Source organism: Sceloporus undulatus, chromosome 3 (genome assembly GCF_019175285.1).
Source record: "Sceloporus undulatus isolate JIND9_A2432 ecotype Alabama chromosome 3, SceUnd_v1.1, whole genome shotgun sequence".
NCBI classification, from domain to species: domain Eukaryota; kingdom Metazoa; phylum Chordata; class Lepidosauria; order Squamata; family Phrynosomatidae; genus Sceloporus; species Sceloporus undulatus.
Genome location: NC_056524.1, coordinates 264,037,956 through 264,062,620, shown reverse-complemented (window position 1 = coordinate 264,062,620; position 24,665 = coordinate 264,037,956). Strand labels below are relative to the sequence as shown.

The 24,665-nt window shown below is 42.5% G+C and overlaps 1 protein-coding gene across 1 annotated transcript in view; it reads left to right on the top strand.

Annotated features, from left to right (window-relative positions):
* The window catches only part of MCF2L2 (MCF.2 cell line derived transforming sequence-like 2), a 211,001-nt gene that overhangs the window by 11,582 nt on the left and 174,754 nt on the right, over positions 1-24,665 (top strand). The window contains exons 4-9 of the mRNA XM_042457103.1: positions 277-396; positions 1,911-2,102; positions 9,893-10,084; positions 11,000-11,177; positions 20,726-20,829; positions 23,593-23,681. Of these exons, the coding sequence (XP_042313037.1) occupies positions 277-396; positions 1,911-2,102; positions 9,893-10,084; positions 11,000-11,177; positions 20,726-20,829; positions 23,593-23,681 (875 nt within the window). The remainder of the gene's footprint in view (positions 1-276; positions 397-1,910; positions 2,103-9,892; positions 10,085-10,999; positions 11,178-20,725; positions 20,830-23,592; positions 23,682-24,665) is intronic.

The following is a 24,665-nucleotide window of genomic DNA, read 5'->3' as shown; positions in this document are numbered from 1 at the left end:
GCTTCATGTACTTGTTGGTTTTGTGAACACGTATAAAGTATTTAACATATGACAATATTAGTAGTGACTTTCTTGGTGTATCCTCCACACTCAGTGGTCAAGAAGATTCAGCACAGTTTATCTGATATGTCTATTGAATTTATGGACAGAAGGTGTTTATCAAGAACATATATTGGTAAAAGAGGGATGCTGCCTTCGTTACAACCAGGTGTCATCCAGGGAAGTTTGGGAAGCTTGTTTATTTGTTCCATCTTTTTGTGCATATTTTCTTTATAGGTCAAACTGATACTGGACAACCTGATGGAAGTGCAGGCAGGTTTCACGGATATTGGAGACAGCATATCCCGTGTAGAGCACCTTCTGAAGGAGCGAAAGCAGATAGAAGAAAGAGGACAGGTTTGCTTTTTAAAAATAGACCTTATAATCAAACCAGAGTAAATTATTAGAAGCTGCATTGTTATATATAACAATTCTTATTATTATCAATAATAACAAATTGTTGTTGTTGTTGCTGTTTTTATTAAAAGAATGATGATGATATTTATTATAAGTGGGACTTGCAACAGTATTACAAGCATGATGTTCCAGCATGCTGTTCATATTCTCCCTTACACTTCCATTTTCCTCCTCAGTTGCCATTCAGTATTGCGTTGTAACTGGGCATGCTTGGTCTGCCCTTCTCCTTATGGATTTTTGGACCATGGGTTTATCCACACCACAGAATTAAAACAGTTTGACACCACTTTAACTGCCATGATTGTGTCCTATAGAATCCTGGGATTTGTGGTTTGGTGAGGTGTTCAGCCTGGTCTATTAGAGAGCTCTAGTGCCTCACAAAACTGCAAATCCCAGGATTGTGTAGGATAGAGCTATGTCAGTTAAAGTGGTGTCAAATTGCTTTAATTCAGCAGTATGGGTACACCCATGATGAGCAGGTTTTTGGGTTCTCTGATCCTTCTCCCTTGTGCATGAGTAGTACCATTTTGCCACTTAAGCAAGCTCCTACAAAGCACTGGAAACAGAAAGAGCAAATTATTACTATAATGCTATCAGAATACAGAGCTGGAAAAAGTGGAAGGCAGTAGTAAAAAGGAAGATCAGTTTACAGATGGATTGGCTCAAAAAAGGAAGCCATAGCTCTGAGTCTTCAGATCCTGAGCAGGGCTGTTATTAACAGAGTCTCTTAGCAGTTTCTCATTGAAAGGGTTGACATAAATCAAAGTCAATTTGACAACATATAACAACAAAAGGAGTAGGTGTGAAATTACAGAATGACAGAAGCCAAAAGAAAGGTATACACCTGTCCCAAGGAAATCTTAATCCCCATTTGACAGACAGAAGGGAAGAGAGAAAAGAGGGAAGGCTAGCTGAGGTGAAAATTTTTAGATTCCTTCACAGGTGGAGATAAATGTTAAGCCTTAGTGAGTAAAGGCTGGTGTGGATGGTTCTATGGGGAGAAATGGTGAGTTTACAGGAAGGATTTTAAGGGGAAAACACTACAATATGTATGGTTAGGAGGGAGTTCCTAACACAAAGTACAATAGTAGCTGGGCAGAATAGTTTGAAAGAACTGTTACCTTGACTGTCAGTAGAGCTAGAGGATCCAGAGACTTCCACATTTGGAGAGGAGGGAAGTAAGAGCCACTATATATAGCACTGAAGGGGAAGAAAAGAGGCTTCAGACTTTGGGATATACAAAGTGTGGTTTCTTGGTCAAACCATGAGTAGGGATGTGGAAACCACTTTTATATTAGTTAAAAGACATAATAGTTTTAGTCTGGAAAAATCAGTATGTAGAGGAATCTTGCAGCACCTTTTATGCACATCTTTAACCTTTCGACTTATCTTTAGCCTTTCAGCATAGGAGTGTTTTTCATGTTCCTTTTTCATTTTTTAAAAACATTTTGCAGGAACCTTTGGAAAAAGCTCAGTCATTAGCTTTCCATGGAGACCAGCTCATCCAAAACAACCATTATGCAATTGACTCCATTAGACCAAAGTGCGTTGAACTCAGGCGTATCTGTGACGACTTTGCCAATGAGACCAAGAAAAAATATGATATTTTAGGAAAGTCTCTAGAACTGCACAAACAATTAGATAAGGTAAGGTGCATGGAACTGGTAAATATTAATTGTTGGTAATGTGTAATTACAGATGAGCATACCTACTCAAGAATGAATTGCTTAAATCCCTCTTTTCATCACTTTATCAGGAACAATTGGGCCTTTGCATCATGTCCCCCAAATCCTGGCACAAGAAATCTCAATTGTTATGTAAATAAGACACGTAATAGTAGGTTAATACTTTCTAAGCCTTTGCTAATTTCTAAATCTTAGGCAAAAAATGCCATGTTTTCTTTGTGTGGAGCAGGACATTGCCTACACTTTTAAATGAAATCAATCATTGTCCATAACATTGATAATTTGAATATTGTTGCCACATAAATACAACCAGTAAACACTTTGTTCAGATAGTTGATGGACCATTTGCAAACTGCATTGGGTTCATTTATGTCAGTTGGGAGCTGGGCCACTGGATCTACAGTTGCATGTCAGAATAATTGTAGTAAGACTAATTAGTTAGACTGTGTTTCTGGAGGTGTCAGCTCCAGATCATCCAGCAGTAGCAGTGAATTCCATAATCTAGTTATAGGATTCAGAGTCTTATAATATCTTCCAAGCTCCTGAAATAAACCATAAGGCCAATTTCTGTATTAGAAGTCAAAACCCTTCTTAGCAATTAATCTGTAGCAAGATCATAGAATCACAGAGTTGGAAGAGACCTCAAGGGCCATCCAGTCCAACCCCCTGCCATGCAGGAAATCCAATCAAAGCATCCTCAATAGATGGTCATCTAGCCTCTGCTTAAAGACCTCCAAGGAAGGAGACTCCACTACACTCCAAGGAAGTGTGTTCCACTGTCGAACAGCCCTTACTGTCAGGAAGTTCCTCCTAATGTTGAGGTGGAATCTCTTTTCCTGTAGCTTGCATCCATTGTTCCGGGTCCTGTTCTCTGGAGCAGCAGAAAACAAGCTTGCTCCCTCCTCAATATGACATCCTTTCAAATATTTAAACAGGGCTATCATATCACCTCTTAACCTTCTCGTCTCCAGGCTAAACATACCCAGCTCCCTAAGTCGTTCCTCATAGCGCATGGTTTCCAGACCCTTCACCATTTTAGTCTCCCTCCTCTGGACAAGCTCCAGTTTCTCAATGTCGTTTTTGAATTGTGGCGCCCAGAACTGGACACAATATTCCAGGTGGGGCCTGACCAAAGCAGAATATAGTGGCACTATTACTTCCCTTGATCTAGACACTATACTTCTATTGATGCAGCCTAAAATAGCATTGGCCTTTTTAGCTGCCGCATCACACTGTTCACTCATGTTCAACTTATAGTGTACTTGGACTCCTAGATCCCTTTCACATGTACTTTCATTCAGCAATGTGTCCCCCATCCTATATCTGTGCATTTCATTTTTCTGCCCTAAGTGCAGTACCTTACATTTCTCTGTGTTGAATTTCATTTTGTTAGCTTTGGCCCAGCTTTCTAGTCTATTCAGATCATTTTGAATATTGATCCTGTCCTCTGGAGTATTAGCTATTCCTCCTAATTTGGTGTCATCTGCAAATTTGATAAGTAAACTCCCAATTCTGTCCTCCAAGTCATTGATAAAGATGTTGAATAGCACTGGGCCCAGGACAGAGCCCTGTGGGACCCCACTGGTCACTTCTCTCCAGGATGAAAAGGTGCCATTGTTGAGCACGCTTTGGGTTCGGCCAGTCAACCAATTACAGATCCATTTAACAGTTACTTTGTCTAGCCCACATTTTACAAGCTTGTTTGCAAGAATGTCATGGGAAACCTTGTCAAAGGCTTTACTGAAATCAAGATATACTATATCCACAGCATTCCCTTCATCTACCAAGCTGGTAATTTTATCAAAGAAAGAGATCAGATTTGTCTGGCATGACTTCTTTCACTGAAACCCATGTTGACTTTTTGTGATTATGGCATTGCCTTCTAGATGTTCACAGACTCTCTGTTCAATGATCTGCTCCAGAATCTTTCCTGGTATTGATGTCAGACTAACTGGACGATAATTGTTGGGATCCTCTTTTTTCCCCTTTTTGAAAATGGGGACAACGTTTGCCCTCCTCCAGTCTGCTGGCACTTCTGTTCTGTTTTCAAAGATTATTGCCAATGTATCCGATATTACATTTGCCAGTTCTTTTAATACCCTTGGATGTAGTTCATCTGGTCCTGGAGACTTAAATACATTTAGGTTAAACAGGTATTCCTGTACTATCTCTTTACTTATTTTGTGCTGAAATTCCCCTATTCTGTCCTTTGCACCATTATCCTCAGGTTGAGCACCCTTTGCCTTTTCTGAGAAGACTGAGGCAAAGAAGGTGTTGAGTAATTCTGCCTTTTCTCTGTCTTCTGTTAGCATTTTGCCATCTTCTCCACACAGTGGCCCTACTGTTTCCTTCTTCCTTTTGCTGCAGACATATCCATAAAAGCCCTTTTTGTTGTTCTTAACCTCTCAAGCAAGCATGAGTTCATTCTGCGCTTTAGCTTTTCTGACTTTACCCCTACACATGCCTGCTATTTCTTTGAATTCCTTTTTTGTGATTTCCCCCCTTTTCCATTTCTTATACATATTCCGTTTCAAACTTAGCTCAGTTGAAAGTTCCTTAGTCATCCATCCTGGTTTCTTGAGACACCTCCCATTTTCCTTTCTCACTGGAACTGTTTGAAATTGTGCCTTCAGTATATTTTTTTTTGAGAAAGTCCCATCCGTCGTGAACTCCCTTCCCTTTTAGTATTTCTGACCACGGGATCACCCTCAATACTTCTCTAAGTTTACTGAAATCCGCTCTCCTAAAGTCTAGAATGCGTGTTTGACTATGCCTGGCTTCTCCTTTCCATTGTACACTGCTCCCTCGGGTTACGAAATTAATTCGTTCCGCGGCCGCTTTCGTAACCCGAAAAGCCTTCGTAAGCCGAAATGCCATAGGCGCTAATGGGGAAAAGCCGCGATTCCGTGTAAAATAGCGCCGAAAAGCACCAAAAATTTTTTCGTAACCCGAAAAAACATTCGTAACCCGGAACAATTATTTCCAATGGGATTTTTTCGTATCCCGGAAATTTCGTAACCTGGGTATTTCGTATCCCGAGGTACCAGTGTATAACAAACTCCAGGAGAACATGGTCACTTCCACCTAATGATCCCACCATTTGTACCCCATTAACCAAGTCATCCTTGTTGGTTAGGATCAGATCCAAAATAGCTGACCCCCTTGTTGCCTCTTCCACCTTTTGGAACATGAAATTGTCTTCCAGGCAAGTGAGGAATTTGCTAGGCCTTGAGGATTTTGCTGAGTTTGACTTCCAGCAAATATCAGGATAGTTGAAGTCGCCCATCACTACTGCATCTCTCTTTTCTGACTGTGTGGTTATCTGTTCTAGAAAGATATCATCCAATTCCTCAGTCTGACTTGGGGGTCTGTAGTAGACTCCCACCGTAACATCCCTGTTGTTTCCCTGCCCTTTAATTTTTATCCAGATGCTCTCCACCTGGCTTCCATGATTGATGTCCTGGATCTCTTCACTGGTGTAAATATCTCTGACATATAGTGCTATTCCTCCTCCTTTCCTGTTTGGCCTATTTCTCTTAAAAAGCTTATACCCCTCTATTTCCACATTCCAATCATGAGACTCATCCCATCAGGTTTCAGTGATGCCTATTATATCATATTTGCTTTGTTGTAAATGAGTTCAAGTTCATCTTGCTTATTTCCCATGCTCTGTGCATTAGTGTACAGGCATCGCAAACTATGGGTCCCATTTACTTGCTGCTTGTGCAAGTTTTTTTGCCTCTCATTGTTGGGTCCTTGCACTTTTTTTCTTGTTTCCTCTATGTCTGTTTGACTATTTTCTCCAGCCCTTTCGCCTTCCTTAATATTGTCTCCATTCCCCACGGAACTCAGTTTAAAGCCCTCCTGATCAAGTTCTTGGGACTATTGGCAAAAACATTTCTTCCAACTGGCGTGAGATGCAACCCGTCCGTTGCAAGAAGTCCCTCCTCATGGAACCGCAGCCCATGATCAAAGAATCCATATCGTTCTTGGCGGCACCATCTGCGAAGCCAGTTGTTCACATCAGCTATTTTCCACTCCCTTCCTGGACCGTGCCCTTCAACTGGCAGAAGAGAGGAGATGACAACCTGTGCATCCATTCCTTTCAGCTTCCTACCAAGCGCCTTGTAATCCCTTTTGATATTCTGCAGGCTGTGTCTTGCAGTATCATTGGTTCCCACGTGGACCAAAAGGAAGGGGTATTGGTCAGTAGGCTTGACCAGTCTTGTCAGCCTCTCTGTCACATCACGGATCTTTGCCCCTGGGAGACAAGATACCTCTCGAGACATCTTGTCAGGCCTTAAAATCACTGCTTCTGTACCCCTCAGCAAGGAGTCCCCCACTAGGACCACACACCTCCTACGAGGTTTAGCAGCTGCTGTTCCCTTGGTAGGGACTCTCAGGCTTGCCTGGTCTGTCCCTGAAGTCTGTCCATGCTGCTCTTCTTTATCCTCCTTGATAAGGGAAAGAGCTTCGAATCGATTCTCTAGCTGCAAGCTCCCCAAACAATCCCTTCTTGGCCTACTTCTCTGTGTGACATTCCTCCAGCTGTCTGCTTCCTGTGTATGTGAAGTGACCTCCTTGGCTCCAACATCCTCCTCTGCGTGGTATTCGTCCAGGATTGTTAGTTCTGTTGTGTCCAGGAAATCCTCCTGCTCCCTAATATGCTGAAGTGTAGCTACTCTGGACTCCAACTGCTGCATTTTCTCCTCCAAGAGGGCTACCAACTTGCACTTGGGGCATGTGAAGTTCTCCACTTCTGTAGGCAAGAAGTCAAACATCCCACAAGTGTTGCAGGTGACTGCCGTGGTTCCGTCAATGTCCATACTGAAAAGTCTTAGGAAATTACTGGAATAGGACTGTGGGCTTCCTCCTGGAAAAAAAATCCTCCAGAAAACACCAATGTTAAAGCCCCTGATGTTTCAATAATTTGTGGCAGTGAGCTCAATCAACTCTGCCTCTGCTGTAGATTTCCTTGGGGGGAGTAATATAGAGCTAGTCTGAAAAGTCTTAGGAAATTACTGGAACAGGACTGTGGGCTTCCTCCTGAAAAAAAGAATCAATGGCTGCCCAGCTACCTCTCTCTTCCTCCTCTCTGTAGCAAGATAGAATTTTGTCTAAAAACTTGCAGATAAAGGGGGGTGGGGGGCACTAAATTCAGAAGGGACAGGAAAGGGGAAGTCCGGGGAGTAGAGTTTATAAAATGTGGAGTGCACCAGTTACTTTAGAGCAAGGGTTTTCAACCCTTTTGCCTTGTGGAACCCTTTTTAGAATCAATTTCTATGGCAGAGCTCCTAAGAGGTCAACCCTATATCTTACACATTAATGGTGTTTAGGAGTAGTGTTACTTTTTATTTCTTATTCTTTAATTTCATTCCATTTTTAATACTTTCATTTTCCGGGAGTGGATGTGGAGCACTTTTGAAGTGCACACGGAGCTCTAAGGGCTCCTTGGAGCACAGGCTGGAAATGCTTCTTTAGAGTATTCCTTTATCAGTGGGTCTTAACACTGTTTATTAGGTTCTCTTAAATTAAAGTATAATCTGTCCTTTCCATCTGCAGGCATGCCAACAACGGATTGGAGCATCTGTGAATGGCCCTGCCTCATTTTCCTCAATGGTGGTGCACACATGTCACAACACCATTGAGAAGAACAAGACTTGAGGTCCCGTGATATTTGGCATCCATGAGAGGTTCCAGAATGGAACCCTTGCTGATACAAAGGGCCAACTGTACACTTAGGGGCTTGGATTAAGTGATGCTGCAAGCTAAACTCACTAGGAAACATATCCTTTTGAAATAATGTGATCAGAGGAATTGTTCTGGTGGAATGATGATAGAGGAAAGTTTTAATTACATTGGGATATTTTGGATGGGAGACTGTCAACGAATACCAGGTGCGGTAAGCTATATTTCAGAGGAAGGAACTGGCAAACCACCTCTGAGTATTCCTTGCCTAAGAAAACCATATGAAATTCATGGGATTTCCGTAAGTAGACAGGCAACACGAAGGCACACATACACAAACACACATAATGCACCTCATGGAAATATAATAAAAGGATGGCACTGTGTACATGTATGCATGCACACAGATACACACTCACCAAATAAGATTGTTTTGTGTATGAAAGTGAGAATATTTGGTTGAAAGCAACTTAAATAATGGAGATTTAAGAGGAAGTATTTTATGTATTTTAGATGACGATTTAGTCAATGTATTGTATTGTTAGTGGTGTTATTGTTTTACTGAGTGTATTTTATAAGATATTGTAGCTTTTATTGTTGTAATGTTTTTATTGTTGTAATCCCGCCTGGATCTGCAGGAGAGGTGGAAAATATAAATAAAAAGTATTATTTATTATTAAGTAATTTATTTCTTTTTCCATTTGATTGTACTTAAAATAGATAACTAAAGGTAGAACAACAAATAATTTTCAAAATGCAGGATGTAAAGCACAAATCTAGAAACCATTACAGACTACTTTGAGTCTTTCCTAGTAATATCATTTTTCCACATGCTCACACATAGTTGTGGGGAGGCACCAAACTCTTTGAATGATGTAATGATGTTGTATTTTATTGTTGTAACCCGCCCGGATTCTTCTTGATTGGGCGGGCTAGAAATAAATCTTATTATTATTATTATTATTATTATTATTATTATTATTATTATTATTATTATTAATAAAGTCAAAGAAAAGAGACCAAGCTGCAAAATATATTTTGTTTCTGTCTGTTCATTATACAAGAAAATAGTTTACTTCAAAGTGATATTCCAAAGACACTTCATCCAGGATTCTATGCAGTGATCTGTTTCTTTCTAAGTTTATGGTATTGGATGAATGTTTCTCTGCACTTCTGTATTCTGGTTAGGAGAGGAACATGAAATTAAAAGTACCAACTGCATTTATCATATTATGCAATACTTCAGAAGAAAGAAAACTGATGCCCTGCTATTTTTTCCTTGCCTGCAGTGTTGCTTATCCATCCTTGTCTTTCACCTCACTTCAGGACCAACAAACGTCTTGTTGTTGGCCTGCTGTCATTACTTTAGTTCAAGTTTCAATTGCTTATAAGTGATCAGGGTGTTAAAAACAAAGAGGTTATGAAAATAGCAAAGTTAAAATAAAACATAGAATTTCTATCACCTTTTCTAATATTACTAAGCTTATTAAAAAATAGAATAAAATCCATAGGGGTTTAAGACTTCAGTTTTTGGGAATGCCTTACAATAACTTGCATGGGCTTTAGCAAGTTGTAACTCTTCTAGTAATATTATAATCTATATTTAAAAGCAAAAAATTATACTTTTGGCAGACAGACCAATTATGTTTAATAGGTAACAACCCCAACAAACATCTTGTTGTCCACCTGCTGTCATTTGTTGTGGGAATTTTCTTGCTTTCTCTTGCTTTTAATTCTTTACACCAGGAATAACAGTACAAAACCAGTGAGTTGACCTAGACTGAAGACATCAGTACTCTGAGCAGGATTTGGAAAAGTTAGATTTGGGTTATAACTCCCAGACTTTCCCAGTCACCCTGACCAATTGTATAACACCAGGAGCTACATTGGCTCAGGGATTTGGAGAGTTGTAGCTTTTCTAAATTCATTCTGAGAGTAATGGTATACAGTCTAGAGCAGAGGGGTATCTGCCTCTCCTAATACAGCATTTTCTTTTAGACTGGAAGAATGTATGATTTGAAGTTGTAATTGCCTGCTATTACCCTTCTTTGCCAACTTTCAAGGCTAGCCAGTGGTGTGAAGCTGGAATCTACCTCTTAGCTTCCCAAGCTGTGGACAAATGCCAGACACAAGAGGGAGCTGAAACTGCACTTTGTGACATAGAGAGATTCCTGGACACTGCCAAGGACCACCAGCTGTTGAATGGCAAGGAGTTCTACAATCAGTTTGATATGATTCTCACCCCAGAGATAAAGGTAAGAACATAGGAACAGTCCTGCTGCATCAGTTTGAAAGGAGTAGTTGGTCTGGATTCCCTTTCTCAAGCTGGACAATGAGGGCAATAGACCTCTGATACTTCCTAGCTAGGGCTTGCCAGTTCAGGTCAGAACTATCTCAGGGCCAAAGCCTAAGACCTAGGGTTCTCTCCTTATGATGTCACAGGAGGCAGGCCCTGCTGTTTTTATTTATTTATAATAAGCAGTGCCTGGTGGTTTCATAAAGCACAATACTTCAGTGATCAAACACAGTTGCAAACAGCATGCCACTCAAATAAAAAATACATCGGGTTTTTCCACGCTGCAGAATTAAAACAGTTTGACACTGATTTAACTGTCATGACTCTCCCCTACAGAAACCTAGGAGTTGTATTTTGGTGAGATATTTAGCCTGGTCTCTCAGGGAGCTGTGGTACCACACCAGCCTACAAATCCCAGGATTATATAGGATAGAGTCAGTGGCAATTAAAGTGGTGTCAAACTGCTTTAATTCTGCAGTGCGGATACACCCCAGGTCTAACAAATAAAAACACATGGCGCTCTTGCCTTAAGATTCCTCTCCCTCACCCTGAGGAGTAGAGAAGTGCACTCAAGCCCTGTGATCTGAGAAATTTATTTCCAGCAACTAGTATTTAGAGCAGAGTTTGGAAAGTTACTTACTGTATTTGGACTTCAATTTTCAGAACCCCACTGGCAGCCAGCATGACCATTGCATTTCTGCGATTTGTACTCCAAAAAAGTAACTTTCCCATGCTCTAATTCAAGGTGCCTCTGAACCTGAAAGTTTCATATACTCAATTGTGACTAAGAGCCATTCATAACCTATACATATAAATTGTTGGGCAGCTGGCCTTCTTAGCCTCCTAATGCTCTATCTCAATATTCCTTCTGCAGAGCAATGCCCAAAGAGTCCTGCAAAAACTAGAAGATGTACAAGAAATGTTTGACAAGAGGCAAGTGAGTCTGAAGAAGTTGGCAGCAAAGCAGACTCGGCCGGTGCAACCTGTTGCTCCGCATCCTGAGTCATCACCAAAGCGAGCATCGCCTAAAGGCATCCGACCTGCCCCCTTAGGTAAGGCACAGAGTGGGGTTAGTACTTGGACTTTTTATCCCATTCAGTTGAATCCCAAGGCTGATAGACATAGCTGTACTAGTCCAGCATTATTTTTACAAAGTGATGACCATCCATTTGCCCCTGGGAAGGCTATAAGTAGAACATGAAGATAACAGCACCCTTGTCTCATGTTTCTGATGAAGTGATACATAGATATATGTTGTGGTTAACTGCCTTCAAGTGGACTTCAACCTATGGCAACCCTATGAATGAGATATCCTCAACCATCCTGCTCAGCTCTTTGCAGATTCATGGCTGTGGTCTCTATGACTGAATTTATCAGTCTGGAATGCAGTCTTCCTCTCTTCTGATTACCCACAACTTTACCAAGCATTATACAGTTGCCCCTTCATATTTGCAGACTTGAGATTTGCAAATTTGATTATTCGCAATCTCAGTGTGAGCCCTGCCCACCTCCTTCCCCCGTGCTTGAGACTCAGCTGAGTCCCAAGCATGGGAGAAGAGTGGGCAGAGCCGGTGCTTGTGCTACCCAGTCTCCTTCCCATTTCTCCTTCCATATTCGCGGGGGTCTTGTTCACCTAACCGCTGCGAATATGGAGGGATGACTGTAGTCTTTTCTAGTGAGTACTTTCTTCTCATGATATGCACCAAAATGACAACATCAGTTTAGTCATCTTGCTTCTAGGGCCTGATTTGCTCTATGATTCCTCCAGTGGTTCTTTTTTTTTTTTTTTAGCAGTCCACAGTATTCTCAGCATTCTTCTCTAGCACCATATTTCAAATGAGTTGATTTTCCTCGTCAGTCAGTTTTCTTTACTGTTCAGCTTTCACAATCGTACACAGAAATGGGAAATATAATGGCATGGACAATCCTAACTTTAGTATTTAATGATATACAGTGTCTTTACACTCTTAGCTCTCCTTCTGGAGGTGAAGTATAGCTAAAGTAAGTGGTTGCTGTATTCTTCATAAATTTATCTAATCCTCTATTAAAGCTGCCCATCTTTGCAGCCATCACTACATCTTGTGATAGTGATATCCACAGTTTAACTGTGTTGTGTGAAACTATGCACTTTCTTTTATCTGTCTGGAATCTTCTACCTTTCAGTCCCAGTGAATGATCCCAAATGTTAGTACAGTGGTACCCCGGGATACGAAAGCACCGCCTTACGAAATTTCCGGGTTACGAAAAAAATCAATAGGAAAAAACTGTTCCGGGTTACGAAGGTTATTTCGGGTTACGAAAAAAATTTTGGTGCTTTTCGGCGCTATTTCGCACGAAATCGCGGCTTTTCCCCATTAGCGCCTATGGCTTTTTCGGCTTACGAAGGATTTCGGGTTACGAACGCGGCGGTGGAACGAATTATTTTCGTAACCCGGGGTACCACTGTACTGTATTTTGAGAGATGCAGAAAAATGACTCTATATCCATTTTCAACACATGTAACATATATCCACTATCATTTGCCTTTTAACTAATTGCTGGGTGCATCCAAATTGATTTAAAAGATAAGAATGTCCCAGATTTTGTACAGCAACCACTTCCAATTTTATTTTGGAGATTTGTACAATTTGTTTATCCCAGAATATTTTCTTTCAGCTCCCAGTAAAATCAGAGACTTTTATACCAGCTTCCCAGGCTGGTTTATTTTGACCCAGTATAAAATCGAGAAGAACAGGAACAAAGATCTGTGACTTTTCAATCATTCCGGATGTGCCCATTGTTTCTGCATAGCTGCACTACAATAAATATGACTGGATCTACTGATATTTCATTATTGAGGTATAAAATAATAATAATAATAATATAATAATATAATATTATATCCCACCAATCACTGGGATCCGAGCGGTTTACAACAGGGGGATAATGACGGTTCCCTGCCCGCCGGCTTACAATCTAAAAGACACGACACAAAAGGAGAAGGGAATGGTGTGGAGGGGAGGAGATCAGGTCCAGCAGTTCTTCTCTCCCTCTGAGGCCTGGACCAAGGCAGATGGACCGGAGGGAGGGCTCTTCTTCTTCCAGGCAGGCCTGTTGGAGCTAGCCTGCCTCTCTCTCCCTTGAGATGGTGGCTGAAGGGAGGGCTCTTCTTCTTCTTCCAGGCAGGCCTGTTGGAGCTAGCCTGCCTCTCTCTCCCTTGAGATGGTGGCTGAAGGGAGGGCTCGTCTTCTTCCAGGCAGGACTGGTGGAGCTAGCCTGCCTCTCTCTCCTTCAAGATGGTGGATGAATGAAGCCATAGGATTGAGCTGTCAATTTGTTCAAAGCAAAGAGGAAGGGCTATTGTACTCTTTTTCTCCAACTTTTCCACCAAGAATAAATTGTCCCCTTCAAATGCTGCTGTTTTTCTCAGCAAGGGAAAGAAATAAGTCTCTAATGAGCAGATTTTTCCCCTAACCCCAAATGTGGGATATCCATAAAGATGAGGAAATTAGACAATTGTATTTGTGGCCTTACATGACAGGCTAGCAGGTTTTCCTAAATTATAGCAAAGATGCTCTCTTTCTTGGACTATCTTCAATCAGCTCCTCTGGAATTTCATCCAGATGCCTGAAAAACAGTATGAGAAATTGACTTGTGCAAGGTCACCCCAATGGGCTTCAGTGGCTGACCAGGGATTTGAACCTTGGTCTCCCAGAGTCCTAGTCTTACAGTGAAACTACACTGTCTTGGCTCTCAGACATTGCTTTTGCTACTCTATGATTCAGCTCAGAATTAAGTGTAGGATTTGCTACTTCGACCACTATCCTGTTCTTGTCAGGTCTTATGGACTCACAGTCATACTGCAGATATATGAGGCGAGGAACAATCTGAGTTTGGAAAAGTTACTCTTTGGGATTACAGCTGGCAGAAATTTTAGATTTAGTCAGCATAGTCTGGAGAATTTAGAAGTCGTACGTGCAAAAAATAACTTTCCAAAGCTCTGGGAGCAATCCTACATGTTAGGAATATAGGAAGCCATTTTATATCAGGTCAGGCTACAGTATTTGTCTAACCTGGTGCTACCTTTGATTGGCAGTGTCTCTCCAAGGTTTCAAGCAGAGATGTATCATAGCACATTGGGATCCTTATAACAAGCTGTGCTGTGAGCCATATAGTTTGCTGCTAAGCCTTAGTCTTCCCTCTGTGGTGGTGCTTTTCTGAGTTAGCATTTTTCAGTGTGTCTTGTGCTGTTTTAGATTATATACTGCATCCCCAAACTTACAGATTGTTTGATTTACAGGCTGACAGCCCAGTTTTTACTTTTTTTACACTTACCATCTATGCTTAGACAATCTTACAGTTTCATAGGTATACAACCAACACACAACACAGATCTATTAAATCCATATTCACAAGAATCCAGTTCAGTTGCATGGAATGGCCCTAGGAAATTGTCACATCAGCTTCCTTTGGAAGTAAAACACAGCTGGAGTGCCTCCAGTCCTTTTAAAGTCATGAAATCCTATAACTGGTCATATCACATGTCCAAATACCCGGCTGCCTGTTGGATCCATCATAGTATCACACATTGTCAGTAGTCTGGAAAAAGAAATAAATAAATCACTTAATGAATAACATCTGGTATGAAGATGAAAGTAGAAAAAGCCAGGGAGAGATTAACTGACTCAGGAAATGCTGCAGATGTGAATTCCATCAGCGTCTCTTGAGGAAACCACTAGCTTGTTACAGCTCTGTATGTTTATTTAAAAACCAGAAGTGAGAAGAGACCTTCCTTTTTTCTTTCCCCCTCAGTGTATTGAGAAGTAACATATGTCACAGTTAGAATGGATGATCAAACCCCTCATCACCAAGTTTCATTTTGCCAAAGGATGAATTTATAGTATATAAAGAATCATCTTGGAAGCATTAAAATGAAAAATGATAAAGCTCTAACTCCTAACTATAGGTTTTATGTTATGTACTTAATAGAAAGTCATTGCAATGGTATTACAGTTTTGCCATCTTTGTTAGCAAGAGAGGTCAGAGGCTAGAAAAATAATATTAATGTTAATTAAGTAATATTAATATTACTTAGTTATTTAATGACTGGATTTTTTTTTTTTTAAAAGAATATAACCTGGAAATATCTCTCCCTTTTTCAAGTAGTAGTAAAACAGAGCTGTGTTGAGTTTGTGATTGGACTTGACTAGGTGGGCCAAAAATACATTATTATTATTATTAAAAATGTTCAGCTATATTACCTCTGTAAATCTTGAAACTATGTACAAGAGCAAAGCATAGAATCATAGAATGGTAGAGTTGGAAGAGACCGCAAGGGCCATCCAGTCCCCAACCCCTGCCATGCAACGGCCTGCCTGAAGAAGACAAGCCCTCCCTTCATCCCCATCTCAAGGGAGGAGAGGCAGGCTAGCTCCCAACAGGCCTGCCTGGAGAAGAGAGCCCTCCCTTCAGCCACCATCTCAAGGGAGAGAGAGGCAGGCTGCTCCAAAGGCCTGCCTGGAAGAAGAGACGCCCTCCCTTCAGCCACCATCTCCGGGAGAGAGAGGCAGGCTAGCTCCACAGGCCTGCCTGGAAGAAGAGACGAGCTCCTTCAGCCACCTCTCAAGGGAGAGAGAGGCGGCTAGCTCCACAGGCCTGCCCGGAAGAAGAAGAGCCCTCCCTTCAGCCACCATCTCAGAGAGAGAGAGAGGAGGGGCTAGCTCCAACAGGCCTGCCTGGAAGAAGAAGAGAGCCCTCCCTTCAGCCCCATCTCAAGGGAGAGAGAGGCAGGCTAGCTCCAACAGGCCTGCGGAAGAAGAGAGCCCTCCCTTCAGCCACCATCTCAAGGGAGAGAGCAGGCGGCTAGCTCCACCAGGCCTGCCAGGAAGAGATGACCTCCCTTCAGCCACCATCTCGAGGAGAGAGAGGCAGGCTAGCTCCAACAGGCCTGCCTGGAAGAAGAAGAAGAGCCCTCCCTTCAGCCCCCCTCTCAAGGGAGAGAGAGGCAGGCTAGCTCCACACAGGCCTGCCTGGAAGAGAAGAAGAGCCTCCCTTCAGCCACCATCTCAAGGAGAGAGAGAGCAGGTCGCTCCACAGGCCTGCAGGAAGAAGAGCGAGCCCTCCCTTCAGCCACCATCTCAAGGGAGAGAGAGGCCGGAGCTCCAACAGGCCTGCCGGAAGAAAGAAGAGAGCCCTCCCTCGCCACCATCTCAGGGAGAGAGAGCAGGCTAGCTCCAACAGGCCTGCCTGGAAGAAGAAGAGAGCCCTCCCTTCAGCCACCATTCTCAAGGGAGAGAGAGGCAGGCTAGCTCCAACAGGCCTGCCAGGAAGAAGAGAGCCCTCCCTTCAGCCACCATCTCGAGGGAGAGAGAGGCAGGCTCGCTCCAACAGCCTGCCTGGAGAAGAGAAGAGCCCTCCTTCAGCCACCATCTCAGGGAGAGAGAGGCAGGCTAGCTCCAACAGGCCTGCCTGGAAGAAGAGAGCCCTCCCTTCAGCCACCATCTCAAGGGAGAGAGGGCAGGCTAGCTCCAACAGGCCTGCCTGGAGAGAGAGCCCTCCCTTCCGCCACCATCTCAGGGAGAGAGAGGCAGGCTAGCTCCAAACAGGCCTGCCTGGAAGAGAAGAGAGCCCTCCCTTCAGCCACCATCTCAAGGGAGAGGAGGCAGGCTAGCTCCACAGGCCTGCCTGGAAGAAGAGAAGAGCCCTCCTTCAGCCACCATCTCAAGGGAGAGAGAGGCAGCTAGCTCCCCAGCCTGCCAGAAGAAGAAGACCCTCCCTTCAGCCACCATCTCAAGGGAGAGAGAGGCAGGCTAGCTCCAACAGGCCTGCCTGACAGAAGAAGAAGGCCCTCCCTTCAGCCACCATCTCAAGGGAGAGAGAGGCAGGTAGCTCCACCAGGCCTGCCTGGAGAAGCCCTCCCTTCAGCCCCCATCTCAAGGAGAGAGAGAGGCAGGCTAGCTCAACAGCTGCCTGAGAAGAAGAAGAAGAGCCCTCCCTTCAGCCACCATCTCAAGGGAGAGAGAGGCAGGCTAGCTCCACAGGCCTGGCTGGAAGAAGAGAGCCCTCCCTCAGCACCATCTCGGGGAGAGAGGGCAGGCTCGCTCCAACAGGCCTGCCTGGAAGAAGAAGAAGAGCCCTCCCTTCAGCCACCATCTCAAGGGAGAGAGAGGCAGGCTAGCTCCACCAGCCTGCCTGGAAGAAGAAGACGGCCCTCCCTTCAGCCACCATCTCAGGGAGAGAGAGGCGGCTGCTCCACCAGGCTGCCTGGAAGAAGAGAACTGAGTTCCCTCCCTTCACCACCATCTCAAGGGAGAGAGAGGCAGGCTAGCTCCAACAGGCCTGCCTGGAAGAAGATGAGCCCTCCCTTCAGCCACCATCTCGAGGGAGAGAGAGGCAGGCTAGCTCCACCAGGCCTGCCTGGAAGAAGATGAGCCCTCCCTTCAGCCACCATCTCGAGGGAGAGAGAGGCAGGCTAGCTCCACCAGGCCTGCCTGGAAGAAGAAGAGCCCTCCCTCCGGTCCATCTGCCTTGGTCCAGGCCTCAGAGGAAGAGAAGAACTACTGGACCTGATCTCCTCCCCTCCACACCATTCCCTTCTCCTTTCGTGTTGTGTCTTTTAGATTGTAAGCCTGAGGTCAGGGAACCGTCTATTATCCTCTCTGTTGTAAACCGCTCAGATTCCCAGTGATTGGGTGGTATATAAATAAATCCTATTATTATTATTATTATTATTATTATTATTATTATTATTAATTATGCAGGAACTCTCAATCAAAGCATTCCCGACAGATGGCCATCCGGCCTCTGTTTAAAGACCTCCAAAGACAGAGACTCCATCACACTCCGAGGAAGGAGTGTGTTCCACTGTCGAACAGCCCTTACTGTCAGGAGGTTCCTCCTAATGTTGAGGTGGAATCTCTTTTCCTGCAGCTTGCATCCATCTGTTCTGGAGCAGCAGAAAACAAGCTTTCTCCCTCCTCAATATGCCATCCCTTCAAGTATTAAAACAGGGCTATCATATCAACTTTTAACCTTCTCTTCTCCAGGCTAAACATCCCCAGCTCCCTAAGTCATTCCTCTTGGTTTCCAGACCCTTCAACATTTTAGTTGCCCTCCTTTGGACACACTCTAGATTCTCCACATCTTTTTAAAATTGTGGTGTCCAGAACCAGACACAGGTGGGGTCTGACCAAAGCAGAATAAATACAGTGGCACTATTACTTCCCTTGATCTAGACACTATACTTCTATTGATACAGCCTAAAATTGCATTGGACTTGTTAGCTGCCACATCACACTGTTGACTCACGTTCAACTTATGGTCTACTTGGACTCGTAGATCCCTTTCACACGTAGTTTCATTCAGCCAGGTGTCCCCCATTCAGCCAGGTGTCCCCCATGCATTTCATTTTTCCACCCTAAGTGCAGTATCTTACATTTCTCAATGTTGAATTTCATTTTGTTAGCTTTGGCCCCGCTTTCTAGTCTATTCAGGTCATTTTGAAATTTGATCCTGTCCTCTGGGGTATTAAGTACTACTAATTTGGTGTCATCTGCAAATTTGATAAGTATGCCCCCAATTTTTTCCTCCAAGTCATTGATAAAGATGTTGAATAGCACTGGCCCCAGGACAGAGCCCTGTGGGACCCCACTGGTCACTTCTCTCCAGGATGAAAAGGAGCCGTTGTTGACAAAGTATATATAGTTAGAAAAAAGTCCAATTCACATTGCAACAACTTGGAAGTTGACTGATTTGAGTTGCAACATTTCAGAAGAGTTGCAGGCGAGAGGAATTATGATGAATAATAGATTTCTGACAGAGAAGGCTAAATGCCTCACAAGACTGCAGTTCCCAGAATTCCCTAGCATTGAGCCAGGGCAGTTAAAGTGATGTCAAACTGCATTATTTCTGCAGTGTGTTTTGGACTTAAGTAGTTGACACATGATTCTGGCCAAAATGTTTAGATGGGACTTGGGAGTGGAAGCCAGTTTTTTTCTTGGGTATGATTACAAGCTTCTTTTTTGGCTGTGAAGGAGTCTTTAACTAGAAGGCAGTAGAGCTCCCTCATACTTAATCTTTTGTATAAACAGATTTTTGTTGCCATACACAGAACAGTAAAAGTGATACACAAGCTCAGTTTCTGAATTTGCTTCTTCATTGCTTCTAGTAACTCCCCCTCAGCCTACACCCCCAACCCCATATTCCCCCAGCCCCACCAGAGCGGATTCTTAGAGGTGGGGTGCAGGGGGCTTCAAAAGGACAGAGGAGGTGGGAAAGTCGTATTTTGTGAACATGAACTCTGTTCTGTTCCCAGAAGGAAAGTTAGCTTCCAAGCCAGAGGCTATATATCTGCATTTTCTCACCGTTTTCCACTGCAAGGATTAATAGCATCTCATTCATCATTCCCCTCTTACAGTAACTACATTGGTTTTTCTATATACAGAGCAGTTCTTTCCAGTGAAATTATTAAGCATAGGCCTTAAGTTTTGTCCTTTCTGCATTTTGTTAAGTGAGAAAGAGCTTCACGTGTTTATTTTAGAGTGTAATATTTATTTATTTTATACTGACATATGAAATGATTCCAGCTGCTTTAAAAAAAAATCCTACATTTTGACCAGCTCATGTTAGTTAGTAGTAGGGCTCATTCCCACTACCAAAAGCTTTGTATCCTAAGTCGATTTAAAAGGCCCCAGTTCCCACTGAAAATCGATTCAGATCCTCATCTGATTGATTCCAGTGGGAAAAAGCGTCGTAAATGCCAAAATTCCGGGGTATTTTGTTAGTGGTTCTTTTGCAGTTCTTTTTGTAAGAATTGACCCTACCTGTGTCCAACATGTGGGAATGTCAGATTGGGATCGATTCTTTCAGAATGGCAGAAGGAGGGGTGTGTGTGTCATCCATCCCCACAGATGTCACACACACCCCTGGTGCTGCCATTTTGGGTCCTTTTTAAAAAAATTAAAACTAATTGCAAAATCGATAGGCAAAGGTGAGTAGCTGCTAAGCCGTTCTACTGATTTTGCGATTACTTTTGGTTAGAAAAAAAAGGACCCAAAACCCCCATCCTCCTTCTCCTCTTCCCGGCTCCCTTGCTTCCTACCTTTCCTTCCCACTGCAGCGCCACCACTTCTCCCGGGGCTGGCAGCACCTCCGGCGCTGCAGCTGGGCCTCCGCCACTTCTCTGCGGTCACATGGATTGCTGCAACTGGGATTGGGAAGTACTCCCAGTTTTCCCAGATTCTGTTCTGGGTTATATTTCATAGGAAGAAACTTGCAGAACCACCTCTGAGTATTCCTTGCCAATGAAATTCATGGGGTCACCATAACTCAGCAGGTTACTTGAAGGCGTGTGCACACACAAACACAAAGATTGGATTATATTGTAACCCTTGGTATTTCTTTTTGACACAGAATGTATTCATTTTTAAAACATAATCCTAGTTTTTATAGATACCTATTACAAACACTTTGCCTAGTTTACTAAACTAATTAAATCTGTGGAACTCTGAAATAACTGAATTATTTACTTTTGATTTCATCTTCTGATATTATTATTATTATTATTATTATTATTATTATTATTATTATTATTATTATGTGGGGCCTGTTTGTCTTATTTCAGCTTTGAACAGGAGGTCAGTAGAAATTTCTAGTCCTCCAAAATCCATTTCTGATGTAGACTTATCAAAAAAGAAAAGTGTAAAGAAGACTAAAGGTGGAATTAAGGTAGGAACTTGTTTCTCTAGTACAAAAAACACAAGTTACTGGCACTGTTTTTTCCTAGGGCTCTAGATCACCTTTGCCCAATATGGTGCCATGCAGATGTCTTTGCTTACAATTCTCATCTAGCATATTTATTGTAACGACCATGGTACTGTAGTCCAGCATGTTTAGAGGACACTAGGTAGCGGGAGGCTGCTTTAAAATAAATCAAGATTTTATAGTACAGTAAAGAGCTCTGAGTAGTGTTTGAAAATCTGAAAGTCTCTCTATGCTCTTATCGAAATATCAAGATACATTTTATTTTTGTTTTTTAAGGGTGGACTTTATTCTTTTCCTCCCTCTCATCTTTTTCTGTTTCTTTTCTTTGTAATCATACTTTAGAAATCCAGCTTATAAAAGGATGAAGTTTATTTTGACAGGCCAGAACTCAACAGATCTGGGTAGAGATGGAATGGTTATTAGAAAAAAATAAAATGGAAAAATAGACTGGCAATTATAATGAAACCTAAATGTATCAACACACATAAAGCAGTTTTGAAGATGGCACTGATAAACTAATACTGGAGTAAGATACAGTCCGCTCTTGCTTTACGCAAATACGTAAAGCAAATACTGTGCATTCTCAAGCCCCATTTAACTGAATGTGGTGGCGCAGCAGTGTGCGCGCACCATGGGCACGTGCGCCATTAGTCACAAGCACTGTACTTGGTTTCATGTTTCATGCCACAGATGACAGAATTACATTTCTTGATACGTTATAATTAAGTACTGGCATTTCCCTTTGGAGTTTCTTTAGGTTTCTGTGAAAAGGTTCAAGTGTTGTAAGCCAATGCCATTAACCCTTGTTTTATTTAACTATCGTCAAGCCAGTTTGTTCAGGTTCAGACATAATGCTAAACTGCAGCTTCTTAAAAGAAGTGAAATTTACCAGTGTCTTTGAAGCTGCACCTTTGAGGCAGAAGATGATTCATTAGACATCCCTCAGGGGTGTACAAAATGCTCTTATGCGTCATGTGGCTCCCCAGATAAAAAAAATTTTTTGGCCCTAAATGCCCCCCCCCCCCGGGGCATGGAGGGCATTTTTACCACCTATCCTCACAAGGCTAATGTAAGCCCAGGAGAGGAGTTTTGAAACAGAAAGTAATTTATCAGTTACACTGTACAGTGGTCCCTCAACATTTGCTGGGGTTAAGGGTGAAGGACCCTTGTGAATGTGGAAAAAACACAAATAAAAAAACACTATTCTTTTTACCTGAGAGAACACCTCTCTGGGAATCTCCAGGTCCTCCAGTGCAATTTTATGGTCAACATCTTCCAGAAATTGATCAAAGAATCATGCTGGAGGACCTATACTGTAAATGCCTAGAGAAGTGTTTTCTTTAGGTTCTTCAGCACAACTCTATGTTCAACACCTGGCACAGTTGTGCTGAAGGACCTAGAGATTTCTAGAGAGAACATATTAATCAAAACTACAAATAATCAAATCTGCAAAAGTCAAAGCCACCAACTGTACTTCCTATTGTTAAAACAGGTCTCTTCGGGGCATAAAAATGTGGCAGAATGCCCCCACACTTCCTGAAGGGCATACACAGGCAAAATTTGATATATATTTTTCTGCGGAATGTGGTGGGTGATGTATTCTGAGGAGTGGACTAATGCATGTCCTAGACTTTCACATTTGTCTGTCCTGCATATGCTCCCTGGCTCCCAATGGATTTTGGCAGTGCATCAACATTTGGGATCACACTTCCATTCCTTCCCTCTCTATTTTAGAGAAAACTTTTATCCACAACCAGGATGTGTGAATCTCCTCCTTGCATTCTGTCCCCATGTAATGCCTTACTTTACTGTGAGGAATGGTACTTTTGGTAACTGAGAACCTTTCCCCCACCCAGCTGTGATTGCTGCCACATTTCATAAAAATAGAGTTGGAACTTGGACTGGATGGCCCTTATGGTCTCTTCCAATTCTATGATTCACCAGGGTCATCCAGTCCAAATTCCTGCTATGCAGGAGCACATTAGCAAAGCACCCCTGACAGATGGCTTTCCAACCTCTGTTTAAACACCTTCAACAGAAGGAGACTCCACCACAAAATCAATATCCAGTGTGTTCCACTGTCAAACAGTTCTTACTGTCAGGAAATTTTTCCTAATGTTGAGGTGGAATCGCTTTTCCTGTAATTTGAACCCATTGCTCCAGGTCCTATTCCCTGGACCAGAAGAAAACAAACTTGCTCTATCCCGATCTAGGCCTTCTCTTCCTGAAGCTAAACATACCCAGCTCCCCAAGTCTCTCCTCACTGGGCATGGTTTCCAGACCCTTAACCATTTTGGTGGCCTTCCATTGGACATGCTCCAGCTTGCCCAGAACTGGACACAGTATTCCAGGTGAGGCCTGAGCAAAGTAGAATAGAGCAGCGCTATTACTTTCCTTGATCTAGGCATTATACTTCTAGCTTAGAATCTCAGCAGCAGCAGTGTTTCTACAGGGGAGGGGATTACAGTCCACAGCAAAATCTGCAGGGATGAAAATGGTCACTTGGCACCCCAACATTGCTCTAAGCCAAATGTAGCTATTGTAAATCGAAATGTTCAGTCAAATCCGTGTGTGTTATAATATCGTTTGCTTGCTTGCAACAGGGAGATGCCACAGTACACCAATATATCAGATGCTTTGCCTACAAATAGTGCTAGAATAGTACTGTAGAGACATGAACTTTTAGCCATAATCCTTTTTGTTGTGTTTTTCAAATTCGTTATCCAGATTGAAGTCATGCATGAAGCAAGTCAGGGAGGTTCCAGCAGAATCTTAGTGATGAGCGAAAGTGAAGAAAATCTTTCCACCAGGAGAAGGTAAGACTTAAGCAAGAATACCATATGCTCCAGCTTTCCCTATTTCTCAGGGTCCTTTCTTGGTTCTGTAGAGCATGGCACTACTAACTTACAGTCATTATCTCCCAGTTGCTTTAAAAGAAAGAGAGAGTTATCTGAGTTTCTAGAGATAACATTTCTCAAAATTCAGCTGCCTTCCTAGAGTCTCTAGAAGTTAAACTGGGGATGACAAAATGGTGTATTATGTTACTTATGCACATGCAAGTATATGCATATAAATATTAAGCTGCCATTTGTCACACAGCCATCCATTCCACAATGTGAATATGAGCAAAGGGGCAATTTGTTTATGGTAGTTCACAATTAAATGCGAAAATTATCCGGTTTTCTACTAGTACATGAACCATTTCAATTATCCTTCAAAATTCACAACTCTCCAAATTTTGCGAGAGTTCTCCAAAAACTAAAACACATGTATTAGGTAAAAAGTGTACACAAAAATGTGTGTATTGGTTAAAACAATGTTAATAAATTATTATGTTGGGAAAATTGCAAGTAAACCAAGTGTTGCTTGTGTAGTAATCCAGACAGATGCATTATCGGCTCTACTGACATAAGCAATACTGTCTGTGATTCTTGGATTAATAGATTTTTCAGGTGTCAAATTATTTTAACATTCCACTTTAAACATTTCCAATATTTTCACTATTCCTTGTGTGAAAGCAAATGCCAAAACATTTCTACCAAGTCTTACCCTCTGTAACAAAAATTGAACCAGAGCTCTCTGACAAAGAAGGCTAAATGTCTCACAAAGCTACAGTTCCCAGAATTCCATAGCATTCAAGGCGGTGTCGAACTGCATTATTTCTGCAGATGCAACCCTGGAAGCAAGATGCTTGCTGGGTATTATTAATTTCATATATATGTGTGTGTGTGTGTGTGTGTGTGCGCACACACACACACACACACACACACACCCAGCTTTTCCCCAAAATTGAAACTCAG